Source organism: Netta rufina (assembly GCF_964035555.1).
Source record: "Netta rufina genome assembly, chromosome: 1".
Taxonomy (NCBI): Eukaryota; Metazoa; Chordata; class Aves; order Anseriformes; family Anatidae; genus Netta; species Netta rufina.
In genome coordinates, this window is record NC_140123.1 from 163,175,058 (window position 1) to 163,192,404 (window position 17,347).

The 17,347-nt window shown below is 43.7% G+C and overlaps 1 protein-coding gene across 1 annotated transcript in view; it reads right to left on the minus strand.

The window, feature by feature from the left end:
- Positions 1-408: 408 nt before the first annotated feature.
- Positions 409-17,347, minus strand: part of GRIN2B (glutamate ionotropic receptor NMDA type subunit 2B) — a gene marked incomplete at both ends in the record, with an annotated part of 162,036 nt that continues 145,097 nt past the window's right edge. The window contains 4 exons of the mRNA XM_084291018.1: positions 409-2,316; positions 4,204-4,442; positions 6,338-6,525; positions 8,688-8,848. Coding sequence (XP_084147144.1) covers positions 409-2,316; positions 4,204-4,442; positions 6,338-6,525; positions 8,688-8,848 — 2,496 coding nt within the window. The remainder of the gene's footprint in view (positions 2,317-4,203; positions 4,443-6,337; positions 6,526-8,687; positions 8,849-17,347) is intronic.

Below are 17,347 nucleotides of genomic sequence, written 5' to 3' on the forward strand. Positions count from 1 at the left end.
TTTGTGCGTGCACATGCCTTTCTCTGCTGGGAGCCAGCAAAAGTGAAATACTAGAGTCACTGCTGCTCCCCTTCACCCCACCCCTTCCCTGCCTTCTTCTCCCCCTCCTGAAATCACGAGCGAGGATATCCAACTCCGACGTCACTGTAAAGTGCAATGGCCAGGAATGGAGGAGAATGGGAGGAGCGAGAACATGGAAAAAGAGATAAAAGGGGAGGGGTGGGAAAGAGGAGGAGGAAGAGGGGAAACCAAAGAGGTGGCACTTGTCACCAGTGCTGCACTACTCAGAACTCCAGTATCCCACAAACTAAGGACGACCAGGGAGAGTAGCCAATGGGAGTGATCCCACCCCACCCTCCCATGCTCCATATCCACCCCCAGTCCCTCCCCGCGCTCTTCCCCTCTCACTCAAACGTCAGACTCAATACTGGAGAGTTTCTCATAAACATGCCCGTTGCTGGAGCCATTGAAAGCCCTGGGGTTTTTGTTGTTAGGCACACAGGGGTTGGACTGGTTCCCTATACAGATGTCCTTCTGGAAACGGGCTGGCACAGCCCCATGAAGGGCTGAGACCACCGGCTTGTTGGTGGTGACGATGGCTCGGAAGTCTGGCCTGGCTTTGGGCCCTCCTGCCACCACAGGCTGCCTGAAGAAATAAGATTTGCTGCCGTGGAGCAAGCATTGGTCATCCCCAAAAGTGGGGATGAAAGGGTTTTGGGTGACCCGGTCAGGGTAGAGCGACTTGCTGAGCATGTATCCCCCGCTGCTGCCGGGGTTGTTGTGGTGGTGGTAGCTGGTGGCGGGCACTGAGGACTTGTTGTTGGCAAAGGTGGTCTCACTGGCTGGCATCTCAAACATGTGGGCGTAGGGGCTCCCCTCCAAAAAGCGGCCCTTGTCCTTGAGGCTGACGCTGCGAGGGGCCAGGGCTGAGTCATCCTTCTGCAGGTCCACAAAGGTGTCGTAGGAGTGCTGCCGGCGGAGCTTGTTGCGGTTCTTCTTCTGCACCTTGGAGGCAGAATTGGAAGGGCTCTGAGGATATTTGGAGGAGGAGGTGGCACTGGTGGCCACGGGCACAGGGGCAGATGGCTGGTCCAGCTCTTGGAGTGAGTTGTCCTCACTGATGTCATACAGGTTGCCCGCTTTCTTGCAGGCCTCACACCGGATGCAAGCCTGGCGGGTGGAGTTCTGCCCCACCACTGACGGTGTGTAGTTGTGCACCTTAGAAGGGCAACTACGGCAGAAATTAGTCCCAGGCCGGTCCTCCCAGTCTAGGTTGGTCAGGTTCTTCTCCCATGGCGCCGGGACCCCACTTACAACACCATGCTTGTGCTCATTGCTTCCGCCAAACTCACCCGAGCCATGCTTATGGTGGGCCCTGTTTGTGCAGGATCCACCCCCTCCTCCTCCTGTGTCACGCTTAAATTCATCTCCCCGCTCTTTGTAGATATCCGTCAGGTCCACATGTTCCCAGTGTGGAGAATTTTCCTTGGCTCGAAACTGATCCAGGTAGAAGTCCCGTAGCCCTTCCTTGTCCCTGAAGTAGCGCTTGTGGTCGGGCGAGCGGGGTGGTCGTCGGCGGTAGGCCAACTCTATCTCATCAAACTCCCGCCGGGACTTGGCAGAGGCTGGACGTTTCTTCAAGCTGTCCTTGTACTGCTGCTTCCGCCGCTTGGCTGCATTGCCTTCGATGTTGCCATAGGTGACTGTGTGAGTGGAAATGTCAGAGACATCCGAGCGGATCAGGTCATCATGGGCTCCGCTGCCCCCATAGCGGTCACTCTTGAAGGAAAACTTGCCATAGAGGTCACCCAGCTGGCTGTGCTTGGCAGGGGGTAACCCCAGGTCCAATGGCTTCTTCCCAATGGACCGCGACTGGGCATTGAAGGGTGGGTTGTCACAGTCATAGAGCCCATCGATGGAGCTGGTGCTGCCAATGCTATGGGGGCGGTGGTGGTGATGGTAGTGGTCCTGATATACATTGCTGTCCTTCAGCTGGAGGTTGCCAAAGGTCCTCTCTACCTCACTAATATAGTCACTAAAGAGATTTTCCTCACAGGGGGGGTTGTTGTAGGACTTGCAGTCTGAGTGTGTGAAGCTGCGGCGGTGCTCAGAGATATCGTAAACCGATGACTCACGGCGGATAAAGTCCAGGGCACTCTGAGGTGAGCCATTGACCCCTGAAAGGTTGGCCATGTTCTTGGCTGTCCGAAGCAGGCGGAGGATGTTGGAATGGGTGTTGTTCATAGTCGCCGTGGGGGAGTTCATTGCTGACTGGCGTTCCTCAATGGCCACACCATGGATGCAGCTGTAGATACCCTGAAATGAGAGAAAGCATGAAGGTGAGTAGTCCTGCTACAAATACACAAAAGGGGTTGTGGGCTCGGAAGCACCCTGTGCATATACAGCACACTTATGTAACATACACCTGTCAGCCTTCCATCATGAAACACTCAAACGAAATGAAGCTAGATCAGTTCCACTAACCCTAGCTGTTCTGTCTCTCTTTCTTGCCCCTCACTTTTTTTTTTTTTTTTCCTTTTCCTCCATTTATCTTCCTCTCCTTTGCTTCATGTCATATCTGGATGCAGCAATAACTGCTAGAATCTGTAAGAGTTACTCAGATTCAGTAGGTGTAACACAGAATTGCAAATGGGGGAAAATAATATCCTTGGGAATGAAAACATCTAGACAAAGGATTCTGTGTAGACAAGAGGAAGAAGGTCTATTTTGCCCCTTGAAATTCATCTGGGCATCAGTAAATCAACAAGACAGGAGCTATCTTAAAAAGGAAACGGCTTCATTTGCCATAAACTTAGCTACATTAATCACCAGTACAGATTAGAAAAGGAAACAGAGAAAGAGCAGAACTGCTGAACAGGTATATGGTTCTTTTGCATCTGGTTGAGCAAGGTACAATAGAATTTTTAATTGCATTGTATTAAATTTAACAGTGATAACAGCCTCCAAATTGACATCCCTGAAAGTGAAAGTTCTCGATTCAACCTTAAATCAGACAGCAGAAGTGCCTGATTCCTCCACCTTCCCCACTAGCTCACTTCATACAAAAGATCACTTCATCTGTAATAGACGGTTTGCAAGGACTACCCCAAGGAGCTGAAGGAAAGGGGCTCATTTGTTACCTGGCCTACCAAACAGAGCCTGCTGATTAATGTCAGTTGTGAAATGGACACCACCACATCATGTTACCATGGTTTCTCAGCAGCTAGCAGATGATTAACGCTTTTCAGACTTTTCATCAACCTGGGCCAAGTCTAACAGATAACCCCAGAATGAAAGGATCTGTATTCAGCTAAGGATCACCAAGCACAGTCCCACATCTCATTTCCAGACTAAAACAGGTTAAAAACTAATGGTATACAAGAGAGATATGTCCCTGCATGCAAAAGGCTTGTCATTTCTCCTAAACAATATGTTATGCAGCAATTATATACTCCTAGTACAATCAAAGTTAATTCTGCTACAACAGATACCAAGATCAAACATGCCAAGACTTGACCTCACTTCAGAATGGATCAAGAGAACAGACCAATGACAGAAAGAAGAAAAAGAAGCTCCAAATGGGTTGCTGCTACCAACAATAATAGCAGGAAGATGACTCAGAAATTACTAGAATCTGCTTTAAATGTAAATAGTATTCCCTAGGGCAGATTTGCATAGAGCAATTGCTAAGTTTGCGTGGTCATCCTCGCTGGAAGGATTTTTGCATAGTTTAGCAGATGGCTTGTGGTTGGGGACTTCTGGCTGCCACCGGTAGCACAGTTCTAGTTAACACAAGTTCAGGTGAACAGCTGTAATATAGGGGACAATGAAAAGCTCCTGAATTTCTAATCATTATCCACTGTTAATTGACCTATTGTCCCTAAATTTGACCTAAATTTGGTCTGTTTACAACTCACATTGGAGGAGCAGATTACAGTTGACTTCTCTTTATATTGCATTTTCATTTCCATGTGAAATTTCCATTTCTGCTACTATAATGAGGCAGATACCAGAAATGTCAGAGAAAAACAGTAAATACTTTTGCAACGTTAACAGAGGAAAGACACCAGCCTTTACATTGCAGACCATCACTCTGTACCACCTGTGTGTTAGACAGCCTGGGTGGATTTCCCTATCTCCAGGGCCTAGGACTGTCTGAATAAAGCCTGACCCTTTTCCACTGTGCTAGCTAATAGCACTTACCCTGCTGATGGAGAAGACCACGCCAGGCTTGCCAGAGCAGACGCCCATGAAGCAGTGGCGGAATTGCCAGTAGAAGAGATGTTCACAGATGAAGGTAATGAGACTGAGGGCCATAGCTGCTCCGAGCATGTAGAAGACACCTGCCATATTATCTATATCCAGCTGGCTGCTCATAACCTCATTCTTCTCATTGTGACAAATGCCAGTGAGCCACAGTGCTTCCAGCTCCTCCATCTCCCCTGTAAAGACATGAGATGGAAAGAAACAGGTTAACCCACCCTGCAATGGCTAAGGAGCTCAGTCTGAGGTAGACTGAATACAAGAAGCTGATTTAAGGTAATTTCTGGTGGCCATGCTCTTTTTCCACATTTGTTACATCTGTGAAATATCCCAACTGCTCTGATAGGGGCAGGTGCAATTAGTCACTGGGAAGGCAACAGGATTTTTCCACAGTCTGATATTAGGCACAAAGATCTGTTCTGCATGACACAGCTACCACTTGCCAAATGTCTACTGTAAGACCCTGAATAAGTTGTCCACCAGATGACTGAAGACTGCCTCACAAACTTCCATTTTCATATTAGGTCAATGAAGGGAAAATCAGTGACTGATAGTAGTAGACAGAAATGAGTCACTTCTAAATGAAAACATTGGCATCTCAAAATTCAAAATGTTGATTTTTTTACATGAAAATGACTGATTTTGAATGTGTTTTCATCATATCCATAGCTCATTAAAATGAGGTGCTATGTTCTCCAAAATATTTTTGCATTTTTACCTGGTTTTCTTCCCTTCAGTTTTGCCAAAATTTGACACTTCCAAGCCCGTTGACCAATCAAAAATATTAATTTGTATCAACTAGGAACAAATGTTCTGTAGTCTAATTTCATACCCCACTTACTCCCATTATGGTATTTCATGAGGAGAGAGAGAAGCACACATGAATACACATGCTAATACTGAGACATTCAGAAACAAACTAATTTTACAGGTCAGCAATTCTTTTCATGCTGCTAGGGAAGTTATTTCAACCTCCAGTCCGGTGTCAGAGAAAAAAATATCCATATATTTATACGGCATCATAGTACACTCTTAAAAGCTTTATGAAGACCCCATGTCTTTTTCTGAAATAATACATATTAGACAGTTTAGACACTCTATCCATCAGGTGATCAATAGTCTGCAGAAGTATATGAAAGCTATGTTCTTTACATATTTATTATACCATATGTTATTGTCAGGTTTCAGGGGAAAAAAAAAGAAGAAAGAAAGAAAGAAAGAAAGAAAGAAAGAAAGAAAGAAAGAAAGAAAGAAAGAAAGAAAGAAAGAAAGAAAGAAAGAAAGAAAGAAAGAAAGAAAGAAAGAAAGAAAGAAAGAAAGAAAGAAAGAAAGAAAGAAAGAAAGGAAGAAAGACTTACATATAAAGTAAACTGTGAATTTAATTTATTAAAAAAGAACCCAGAAAGGTGTAATATGGAATGGAAAGGGAAAGCCAGGTAAATATTTACTAAAAAGAAATTAATTACCCCATGAATATTTTTTTTAATAACAGCTCTTTCTCTGTAAATAATGAGATGAATGAGGTAACTATACTGTTCTGATTAAAAATTCATTTCAAAATGTTCTTCTGAGTCTCAAGATCTTCCTTGGTTGGTTGGTTGGTTAGTTGTTTTTTGAGATTTGGGGAAATCTGAGTTAACTTTTTCATCAATAAATAATTAGTCTATTATTTTCTAAACTCTGCATGACTTAGTCATGTCTAGAACTATGAAGCATGGGGCAACCATGGGAAGTCCAGTATCATTTGTGGGTTTGGTCATAGCTAGTGAAAAAATCACAAAAGAAAACTTGTTTTCACAAGACACTCTTCTCACAAGATATTGTTCAAACACACATCAGAGCTGATTCTGTGAAACCCCTAATGCTTTTGATATCATTCTGCATCAACAATATAAAAACGGGTGACTTCCCACACATTTCTGGCGCAATGTCTCCAACAAACCCTTGTTAATAATCTCCAGTTCTCAGCTCAGATCTGAAACACCAGATCTAGGGAGACAGAACTTCTACTCCATATATGCAAGGCTTGATATTTCTTAGGAAAACTGCAACTCCTCTTTTTCCTGTCACTTACCATCTCCAAAAAGTTGTAGAATGGCAAGATCAACCTGACGCTTCCAGCCTGAGTCCTTTTGGATGGCAATGCCATAGCCAGTGGAGGCAAACACTTTCCCACTCCCAATCGTCACCAGCTTGCAGCCTTCATCTCTGCCAGCCATGTAGTTCAGCACTGCTGCATCATATATGAAAGCATCCAACTTCCTGCACAGGTACAAGAAAAAAAAGATGTTTTAGCACAGGAAAGATAGTATCTATTAGTGCAAAGGTATTCTCAGCTAATTAAGGCAAAATTAACCTCTTCTACATAGAGTACAACAGGTTGGCATCTTCACCTTCCTTAGAGTTAATTCAGCTCTCAGGCTAGAATCTTTTCCAGGTAAAGATAGATTATAAATGACGATTGCCTATTTCTCTCTGATTCTTTGATAATTGTCATTTCTGCTCTGAAAGGAAATTTGGAAGACAAACATAGCACAAGATAAAGATGAATGAAGAAAAAGTCCAACGGATCTATAGTCCTAAGAATAGCTTATATTTCTGTAATGCCTTTCATCTGAAAGGAACCTTAAATACTTTACAAAATTTATCAATATTAGATAGCAAAGTAGGGCCTGAAGTAAAGAAAAGATTTTCTCCAATTCAAAGTGCTGGATGACTTAACTGAGCAAAATATATTTTTTTCAAATTAAATGTAGCCAGGACACCATATTTAACTCTTCAGTTACTGTGAAAAGCTCTACCAGATATTTACCAATGTCAAATGGCCATGATAACAGCTGTACCACGGCTTACCATGCTAAGTAGCTCTTTTGTAAAGACTGTTCAGCTGAAAACCACAAGTGTGTATTTCAACACAGAGAAATACCCTTTATAGTTTGGGATGGGCAGACAGCACAACAGACTGATGAGAACCTTCCTTTCACCTCAACAAATTGATTTGGGAGTGGGGAATTAGGGGGTTACATCTTCCATACAACCAGAGACAGCCAATGAGTAAATCCTCCCACTAGACCTGAAATGAAGCTCTTTCTGGTAAAAGACCAAAGACCTTCCACCTCACGCATTCTCACACCCACAATATCTTTTCAGTCTATCTCCTGAACATATATTTCCAGGATGGTGATTATCTCAGTTTAAGTGCATATCTGTAGGGAAGTTTGTCCAAGGGTGGATATGAAGCCAGGATGACATCTACCACAAGTGACGAGTTCTATTTCATCTATGTATTTCCAGGACAGAGCATATTTATTTCCTGGATGATGACTATACTGGCAAATGTACCTTCCCAGGACGGTATCCAAAAATGGTACAATCATTTATAATGGGCTGTGTGCCTCTGAACCTGGCAAACAGGTTTAGGAATATTCAGTCAATCTAGTAATTAAATTGGCTGAACATCTTCATTCGTGCTTTGGAATGAACTCTCTCATAACACTGTGACATGGGTGTAAGAGAGAATGTTTTTTTTCACTGGGGCTGATTTCTGACAACCAAAATGGTCAGCTCTAAAAGGAGGCTTTTAATTAAAAGGGACAAAGGCTTACAAAGACTAATTGGGATTTTAAGTTAGCTCCTCTGCAGTTTCACTGCTATTAAAATAGAGTGAGATGTTTGAAGATTCACTGCTATTAAAATAGAGTGAGATGTTTGAAGATACTTTTTGCTAATGATTTTTCCCACAGTTCCCAAATTACCCAAGGAAATACCCCCTTTTTATATAGTTCCTTAATATTCAAACAACATTTTGGTCAGCTTTTGATACTATAATATTCCAGAGAGAAGGACTACTCGCAAACTATTTGCTTCAAGCACACCTTCTATTACACTATATAAGTTAGTGATACACTGGAGCGGGATTAGTCTAAAGATTGTTTCAGCGTCCTGATTAAACATAATGTTTTTTATACACAGAAGGAGAGAAAATAAAGGAATTTCCAGATGACAACACAAATGCTCTGAAAAGAACTTTGCCCACAGAGGTCTGTGAGCTTTTCGTGTTTATGCATAAGGGGCCATCAGCATGAAAGAGCTTGCTGAAGCAAGATCTTTGGGACTAATACACACAAGGCTAATATACACAAGGTACAGAAACTCCTTTTTTTTTTTTCTTTTTTTTTTTTCTTCAAATGGTCTTGTAAGTATAGCAAAACCAGAAACTCTTATACAGATGTGAATTTTAAAAAAGGCAAAAAGGCTAAGAGAATCACAAAAATACTCTCCTGTGTGTGTACAGTCTAGCTACACTTGTAATCATGGAATGATAATGGAGGTTCACTTTCCAAAACCTACAAAAATTTTCCCAGACAAGCATGATAAGAAGTCACATTTCTGTTGTTAGTAAGTTTGGAAGAAGTAAGCCTCACCCAGTCTTCAGTGAGAATAGTGCATCATCCACCCCTCTCTGATTGAACTTCACCATATAGCTGTGCATTTCAGGGTAGTTGTTGCGGATGTTCCTTTCTGTGCTGCCATTGGGAACTGTCCCAAAACGGAAAGGGGGCGAGAAGTCATTGGGTTTCTGGAACTGGAGAAACAGAAAAAGAACATTTCTCACGATCTTTCAGCAGGAAGCAATCATCTGCATGGGATAACACACTCTCACCAAAGACCCTGTGTCCATTGCAACATAAAAGGTAGCTCTGTTTTTATTTTACTATCAGGTGGAAAACATTATTGAGAGAAGACACTATACTTCACTGTTTTCAAAGACAAACATCTCCTGTTAGTGTCTAAGAACCAAGAAACAAAACTGAGCAATCTGGTCTTTTGTCCAATCTGGATAAAGTACATAAAATAGCCAGTGATCAGAGATTAAAAGGAGGTTAGATAAAAAGAAAAGGGGAAAAGGAAAATAAAGGTAACAGTAGCTTTGGAACACAGTCAACGAAAGATTTTCAATAAAATCTATGTGAATTTTATCCACGTAGTGTCATTTAGTTTCTAAGAAGTATCTTTTTCAGTTTTATCGACGCGTTTGCACTTCCTGATTCTGACTGAAGTGGAAAAGCAATTAATGAAGAGAGAGGCCTCTCAAAACACCTCCCGCCCATTTCACCAAATGAAGTATCAGCTTTCAGACTTTTGGGCAAATGTCCCAAATGAAATCCTATCAGTGGTTGCAAGTCACTAGTAGCATTTGATGCCCAGAACACAGCTGGCAGAATACTCAAAACCTTTTGCTGCTCCCAAGAAATACATTCATCATAACATTCCCCTACGGCTGCAAGGCTGTGAGATTTTATATGCCACTTGCTTAACTCAAGTCATAATCAATGCTCTCTGGGGTTTTATGAGCAGTAAAATTCAGACTGTCAATTATCAAGACTGCTTAAAACCCTTAGAACCAGCAGACGGGAAGGAGCACAGAATTGTAAGCCAGGAACTGAATAAGCAGTAAATGAAAATATGCACAGGTAGTTCAGATGGAGGGAAGGCCCCCTCATCTTTTGATGCATCTAACAGTGCTAGTTTTCATTCTCATCTGAGACTGCTTATTTGGGTAATCTTAAGAAGCATGCTAAGAACATGCTAACAGTCAGACCAAACCCATTTAATGGCAACAGTTCACCAGAGACATCAATACGTGCAGTCATGCACTGCTGTCTTCTGTGGTGGAAATCTGTCTACTGTCTATAGCTGTAGATTCAAAAGCTTGCAGTCAGGCCTGGTTCTTGAATTCTGCTCAAAGCCAGTCTGAACCTCCTCAACCCAGCTGCAGAGTATCTGCTAAAGCAGTGTATCTCATTCACAGAATTTCAGAAAACAGACCAGTTAGGACCTGTGTCTGTGGATACCTGAAGGCATGGTTCACATCACCAGAATGAATTTATTGCACCTACTTCTCTGTATCAGTTAACTGATCTGGCTGTGCAGGGAATCATCTCTCCAATTTGTGTGAAGAGATGGGCCGGCTCATATGTGCATATGTGTGTGAGACAAACCACATGTCCTACTGCTTTAAGCCAGTAGGAAATATCAAATCTGTTTTTTGAAACATGTGTTGGCACATCAGTGAAAAAAAGGTTTCACATAGCATAAAACAGGCAGTAAGGTGCCTCTTAGAACCTTGTCACACTCTCAAGAGATGAAGACAAATTCATAGCTATCAAAACCTGTACTGAAAGCAAACTTTGATGGGAGAAAAATCACTGCAACGTAAAAAGTTGTTCTTTAGTACCATGCTGATTATAGCAGCAGCTTAGGGGACCCCTCACAAGAAGGGCATTGCCATATCAGGCACAAAGGAACACAGTCTTTCCCCTGGAATGCTAAAACATGACTTTCTAAAGTAGGCAACTTTGGAAAAAGTGGCAACATTTTTTCCCAATAAGCTGCAGAACCCAAAGTTGAAGGCAGATGAGTCCCCATTCCCCAGAGCCCTCCAGCAGAGGCAAGACAGCAAGGCAAGCAGGCAAGCCTGACAAACATTGCTGTGCCTTCAGCTTCAGCATGCCCTTTGGAAGGGCAGCAGCTATGAGAGCCTCTCTATGAGCCCCAAAAGTGTTAAGAGAAAAGTAGGCTCCATCCAACATTCAGTTTATACCTCCTCCCTCCATCCTGTGATGCAATGTCTAGTTTTGTCTGCTTCCATTGCTTGCCTATGAAATGGAGTAAAAAAGGATTATAGAGTGAGGCAGAGCTGTGATAGGGAAAATGACATCTCTGAATGATCCTTCATTATGGCTCGTCTTAGTATAAACCAGCCAGGGGCAAAAGGCTCAATATTTCATTTTTAACCTTCCAGGCAACCAATAAATAAATGAAAGCATTCCTCCTGAGGAAAAAGACTTTTTCTGGCAACCAGAAACGTGTGTTTCCAGAGAAGAAAGCCAGTCTGATGGCTTCTACAAACCCATGTACTGCACATTCACTTATCACCTCTCACTCCCTGTTCATTCCTCAGTCAGACCAGATCTGCAAATGCAAATTCTTCTCCACACACCCACATGCACACACATTTCAACCATAGAGTGGTGAAGAACGAGACAGGAAACAGTCTGAAAGGATCCAAATGGGCCCTACACCACAGGTCTTTAGCTTTAATGTCTAAGGGGAACACGTACTCATCCCCAGCCTCCTGGATTTGTGTTTGAAAAGCTGAAAGCAACTGATGCCCAGTAGGCTCCACAGACCATGGAGACAGTAAAAAAGCAGCTAACTTTTCCATGTCTGAAGACTAATACTGGCACCTGCATGCAACTTGCTATCAGGAAATGGCAGCTGAAAATTACTGATATTTGCTGCTCAACAGTAGCTGGGCACAGCTCCATCCAGGGATGGAGGGATCTGCAATGAGCTCTCCAGAAACAGAAACTGCTGCATCTACCTTAGCTCACTTGTGCCCCACACAACTCAACTCATAATGAAGGAGCAAGGAGGCATGTAAGGGAAAATGTATGGGATAGCCAGGGATGTAGTGTGTCCTCTCCTGGCAACAAAGCAGAGGAACTTCTGTGGAGGAAATGGAGAAGACCCATAAGGAGGAAAGTTCATTGGCACTGCTGTGCAAGATTTTAGTAATAAGAGACACTCATATGGCTTCTCCCAAAAGCTGGGAGAGTGGGTCTGAATCAAGGGTGTCAGCACCAGGTAGCAGGGTGCTTTGGAACATTGATCTATAAGGAGTCTGAGAGATGTGAGGCAGGAGCTGAGGCACAATGCCGGGGCCATTACATAGAGACAGCCTGTGCAGAAGTAATCTCAAGGTCTCAGTAAATATTGATAAAGGAATTAACTGCAGATATTGACAGAAATGGTCAGAATTTAGATTAATGAGAGAGCTCTTGCATAATTTCATGTAATCATTACCACTGTCAGGGCCCTAAGTCACAGTTACCATGCCCCAGGCATCTGCAAACAGGAGCTATGTGAGGCTCCTGCAAGAAATACAGTGATAGCAGGGGAAGGAAAGGGAAGGAACCACACAGGTTGCTGAACAAACCTGGCTGCAGAGAGTCACAGGGAGTGGCAAACAGGGTCTGTACATGTAGAAGCCCCACTTCATACCTGCCTGCAGAAGGACCTGTCCTGCCACCCAGCCCTACTGACCTCAAGGGTACACTGCTCAGGGGGGAACCCGCAAGGCTCCCCTGCAGACCTGCACCCACTGAGCCCTGGGTAGAGGTGCACCTCAGCTGCAGCCTTCTGCTTGCTTACCATGGGATCTCAGTCATGAGATGCTCCCATCATATACGAGGTGATATGACAGCCTCTCACCTGTGAGAGAAGATCCCTTAGACAGCTGGCTTCACATTAAATTTAGGCGGGAGGTGGATGCTACAGATGGGTCCTTGCCTCATCTGACCTGGGGGCGGGAAGCAGACATCGAGCATGCCTGAGGGGCAAGACTGAAGGCAGCTCTGGGACAGGCAGTAACAATGTTCAGAGCCTGGAGTCTGCCCACCTCCTCAACCCCTCACTCAACAAATTGAAATCAAGGAAGATTAAGTCCAAATCAGACCACAGGTTTGTGAATGTAACCCTTCAGAGTCAGAGGGCAGAGATCTCACTGCTCTGGAGAGCCATAAACACACACGCTGGGGGCTATTAGCACGCCCCGAGTGGAGAGCCCCTTTCCTGCTCCCTCCTCGCAGCTTGCTGTGAGCACTGTCGGCAGCAGCAGTGGGAGCGGGTTTAAGTGACTTGTCTGGCAGAGACGTTTCATTAGCAATTTGGAGCCGTGCCGTGCAGAAAGCAGCATTGTTCTCAGATGTTCGAATATCAATCTGCATAATGAAACAGGTGATAGGAGCTCTTCCCATTCAGGCAGCCAGGATTGGAGGGGATTCAGGAATGAGGGGAAAGGGTTATAGCTAATTGGCCACAATTAATCTGATGAGAATTTTTTTTAAAGATATTGTCTATCACCAAATGGTTCATACAGAAAAGCGCATCTGCACTTACTTATCTGCCTGATGTAGACCCTGTTTACACTGTAAAGTGTTTGCCAATAGCACTGAATGCAGTTTCCCAAACTCAGCAGGTCTTACAGCAAAAAGGCTCTTTTTCATCTGTCAATCCACTTTTACACTTCTTAATAAAGATAATCCTCTGCTGCATAACATAATGAGCTGGTAAAACTGGGTATGTGTGTGTGTGTAGTATCTTATACCTACACAGCTTCTCTGTGGTGGCTCCTTTCACTTTGTAAGACCCAGACCCTCTGATTAAATTTTCTCCTGCATGAAGCTCCACAGCTCTGACCCTCCAAAATAAGGTCCCTAGGTTCAGCTTCACTGTTACCTTCAAATCCAAAAGAGCTTAAGCCCATGTTACATACTCCGGGTTCAGTTTATTTGACCTAGTGTGTAAGTGCTATTTGAAATGCCCTAGGGAATTTCACCCAGGGAGCAGGTCCCTTGTAGCCCCAGTGTCAGATCTTCCAGATACCTGAGGGTATTTTGAATACTCCAGTATTGGCTCTAGACATCTGCATTTGTATATCTAAATTTAGCCTCTGGACCATTTGGACAGCTTCTCCCACCAAAAGCATAGGTAGCCAAACGATGTGGGTAGCAGACAGCCCCAAATGCTCACCATTCTCTTAAACTTGCCCATCAGGGCATCAGTCACAAGCTTTTGCGCAGACACCTATAAGCAGCAATCTGCTTGCTCTTTTGGCAGGCTTACAACCAGCAGATATCTGTTGTGACACAGGCCAAATATCTCTAAAAAAGATGGCATTAATTAGTGAACTGTAACATAAGATTTAGTGACATAAGGCTAGAAAAGCATAGTCCATGCTCAAGTGCATAATTTTAGCACAACCTCTCTACATTGCCCAAACATCCTTGATTGTCCCCTTTTGCTCTGGTTCAGCTGCATGTCACTGCAGTTAGCTTGCACCTTTTTCGTTGCCTAAGAGTCCAGTCAGGACATTTGCACAGGAGTTTGACCAGAACTTGTTAAAAATTAAAGGCTAGGTCAATGGTTTTCAGGTCTAACTCCAAAGTAGCTCTTTCCCCTACATTTATGTCTTGACAGACTACTTGTGATCACGGCAGCACATCTTGCACAGGATGCTGTGTTTCTTTATCCTTTGTTTCAGCCAAGAAAGGAACCCCTTCATAGCTAATGGATGACTCTCAAAGAGAGGAGCCTTGTCCTTTTCATATTCCCCAAATACTTCCTTGTTGTTGCCCAAGCCATGCCATGAACAATGTCACAAATCACAGAGCTGGAATTGGCCCTGAGAAGTTGTCTGCTCTGTCCTTTTTTTCTCTGGTGGGACTCTCCTAGAAACCACCATTCCTGACAGCTCTTCATCCAGCCTTCTGTGGAAGATGGCAACCCTTGGAGACTCCCCATTCCCTTGGCAACCTACCCCAGCTTTGCTATTGGAAAGTTCATCCAAGTGTCTGAACTAAAGCCTTCCTGCTGCAATCCAAGTACACTATTTTTCTGTGATCTTCACCACAGATAGGGAAATCGAAATAGTCTTTTCCTCTCTGAAGGTGACTTTTATGTGTTTGAACACCGTTGAACTGTTTTTCCCCCATATTCCAACACAGAGGATAAAGAAGCCCAGTTCTCTCAGGGTTTTATTTATTTATTTATTTATTTATTTATTCTGTGTTATCTACACCTCCATCTGTTCTTGCTGCTGTCCTTTGGTTGTATCCAGTATGGCTTTCCTTGACTTGCCTTTGGTCAGTGGACACGCTCCCAACCTCCACTGCACCAAGAACAATATGATCAGGACTCCAAGATGCTGAAAGAACATTACATTTTAAAAACTCACAGAAACACGAAGCCAAGGAAATAAAGGCAAAGTAAGAGATAATGCTCACTATTATTCTCCTCCTTGCCTCTCTATATTATACCTTTTCCACCCTGTCCTTTACTCTTGTTATCTGCAGCTTGCAAAGTCTTCAAAGCTGTAACTGTGTACTGATCTGCATTCAGGTGGTGACCAGTTTGTTTCTGGAATGTCAGTCATCACTGCCAGCACCATCTGCAGGGCTTTTCCTGTATTCTTTTCATCATCCAGCTTGACCATGCACATAGGCACTTCCGCCTAATTGTGTCCCATCATCTATGCTGGTAGAGGAAGTGCTCTACAGATTCCCAGGTGGCTGCTCTATTGGTATGTTGGTTCAGGGCACTTTTATATTGCTACAGCAGTATCCCAACTAGGAGTGTGCCAGCACAACAGCATAGGCAAAAAATCACTCTTCAAACCTAGATCACAGCACTGGTACAATAATCTGTGAGGACAGCAGACTAAAGAGACTGTGCTGCTCTTTCTTCTATTACTCATGAATCTCTTGTACAGATGTTTCTCAAGCTTCACTCCTAAAACATCCTTCTCTCCTCTGCACAGTCACCAAGCTTTGACATTACTGACATTTTTTTAAGTCCCAACGTGGAACTCATAGCCGCTTCCAAGTGACTACAAATTTTCAGACCTTCCTTTTCTCCTAGCTCAAATTTCTTCTCATTTTCTATATTCCCTCGCAATATGACTCTCCACCTCCTCAGCAATGGCTGAGACTCCTTATAGGTGGCCTCATCAGCTCTTCCTGATTGTCAGGCCCCAAACAGAAACCAGCCCTAAAACCACAGTGTTTCTTGTCTTCACCAGTCAAACAACAGTCCTTGACATAAAAAAAAAAAAAAAAAAAAAAAAGGAACGAACAGCATCAAATCCAGATCCAATACAACTCCAATACAACTCAGTAAGTTAGTTTTGGAAGGTCATAAAAAATCCTTGTGCTTCCTCAGACCTTCATTTTGTTGTTTATCATATTGTTAAACACCCTGTGATGTTTCTTATTTTGCATAGCACTTTCACCCATGAATTCCTCTAGATAAGTCTGAGAAAGGAGTTATCAGTTACTGCAGCTGACAGCAACAAATTTGGCAAAGAATTAGATTAAAGTGAGTTCTATAAGAAGATGTAGAGTGGGTCAGACCCACAAAAAGAAGAAAAATGTCTATGAATGTTTGGTGGTGAAACAGTAACACGTGTGGGTCAGGGAAGGGAACAGAGCAACTAGGGACAATGCAGAGGTGTGGGGGGCGGGGGCAGGTGAAAGCAAAAGAAAGGAGTTCAAATATAGCAGCTTTAAAAATAGTTGCCCTTGTAAAATAATTGAGATGAAAGCAGAAATCCAATTGGTGGAAGAAGCCTCCATCACATGCAGTTATTGCCAGAGCAGTGCACACAGTAGGACTGTGCAGCCTCTTTGCTAGCTGCATTGCTCCGTGCAGACCTGCCCTGTGCTGCTTCTGCACAGAGCAAAAGACTGCAAACCTCAAGCAGGGCAGCCTGATGCCTCACAGATGGCATTCAAGGGGTCCCACATCTTCCGCAGCCAGATCTATACGCACATGCTGGGACCACACAGCCCTTCTGCTGGCCCAGGTCTTATGGACACCCCAGGCATAGGCCTCCATTCAGGGATCGGACCCTCACATGGACAGAGTCCACCCACTGCCAGAAAAACAGGCATTTCCTGGGACAGTACCACCCAGCTGCCAAGTGCGTGAGCATTACGTGGAACCTGTGCAGCCTCTCCACCCAAAAGGTAACACCGAGGTTTTAAAACTTCCTCAGGACATGTTTGGCAGGCTACAGGCTTCATGGCAGCCACACTGTTAGGTGTCTCTCAAGCTTGACCAGAAAACAGCACCTGTAATAGAATCACTGAGCTTCACCAGCCAGACATGAAAGCTCCTTGCACAGCTCCAATACTAGTAGGTATGGTATCAGATATGCACACGGTCATATCTGTTACAATTATGGGGGCTATGTGGTATTACCTACAGGACACTCAAGTTTTGCTTGCACATATGAAAGCTGGAGATAACCTGTTTCTCCCAGGATCAAATCATGTCATATATTTCATCCTTGGAAGTCAGTTTCTTTGGAAGTCAGACACAATGGGGCAAAAGGCACATTCTGAATAGTCTCGGGCAAGCACAAAACAGAAATTAGTGAGGCAGAAAGATGCTGGTTAGCACGCTTATGTTAATACCATTGGAAGTGTACATGTTCATTCAGAGGGAGAAAATTGACTGA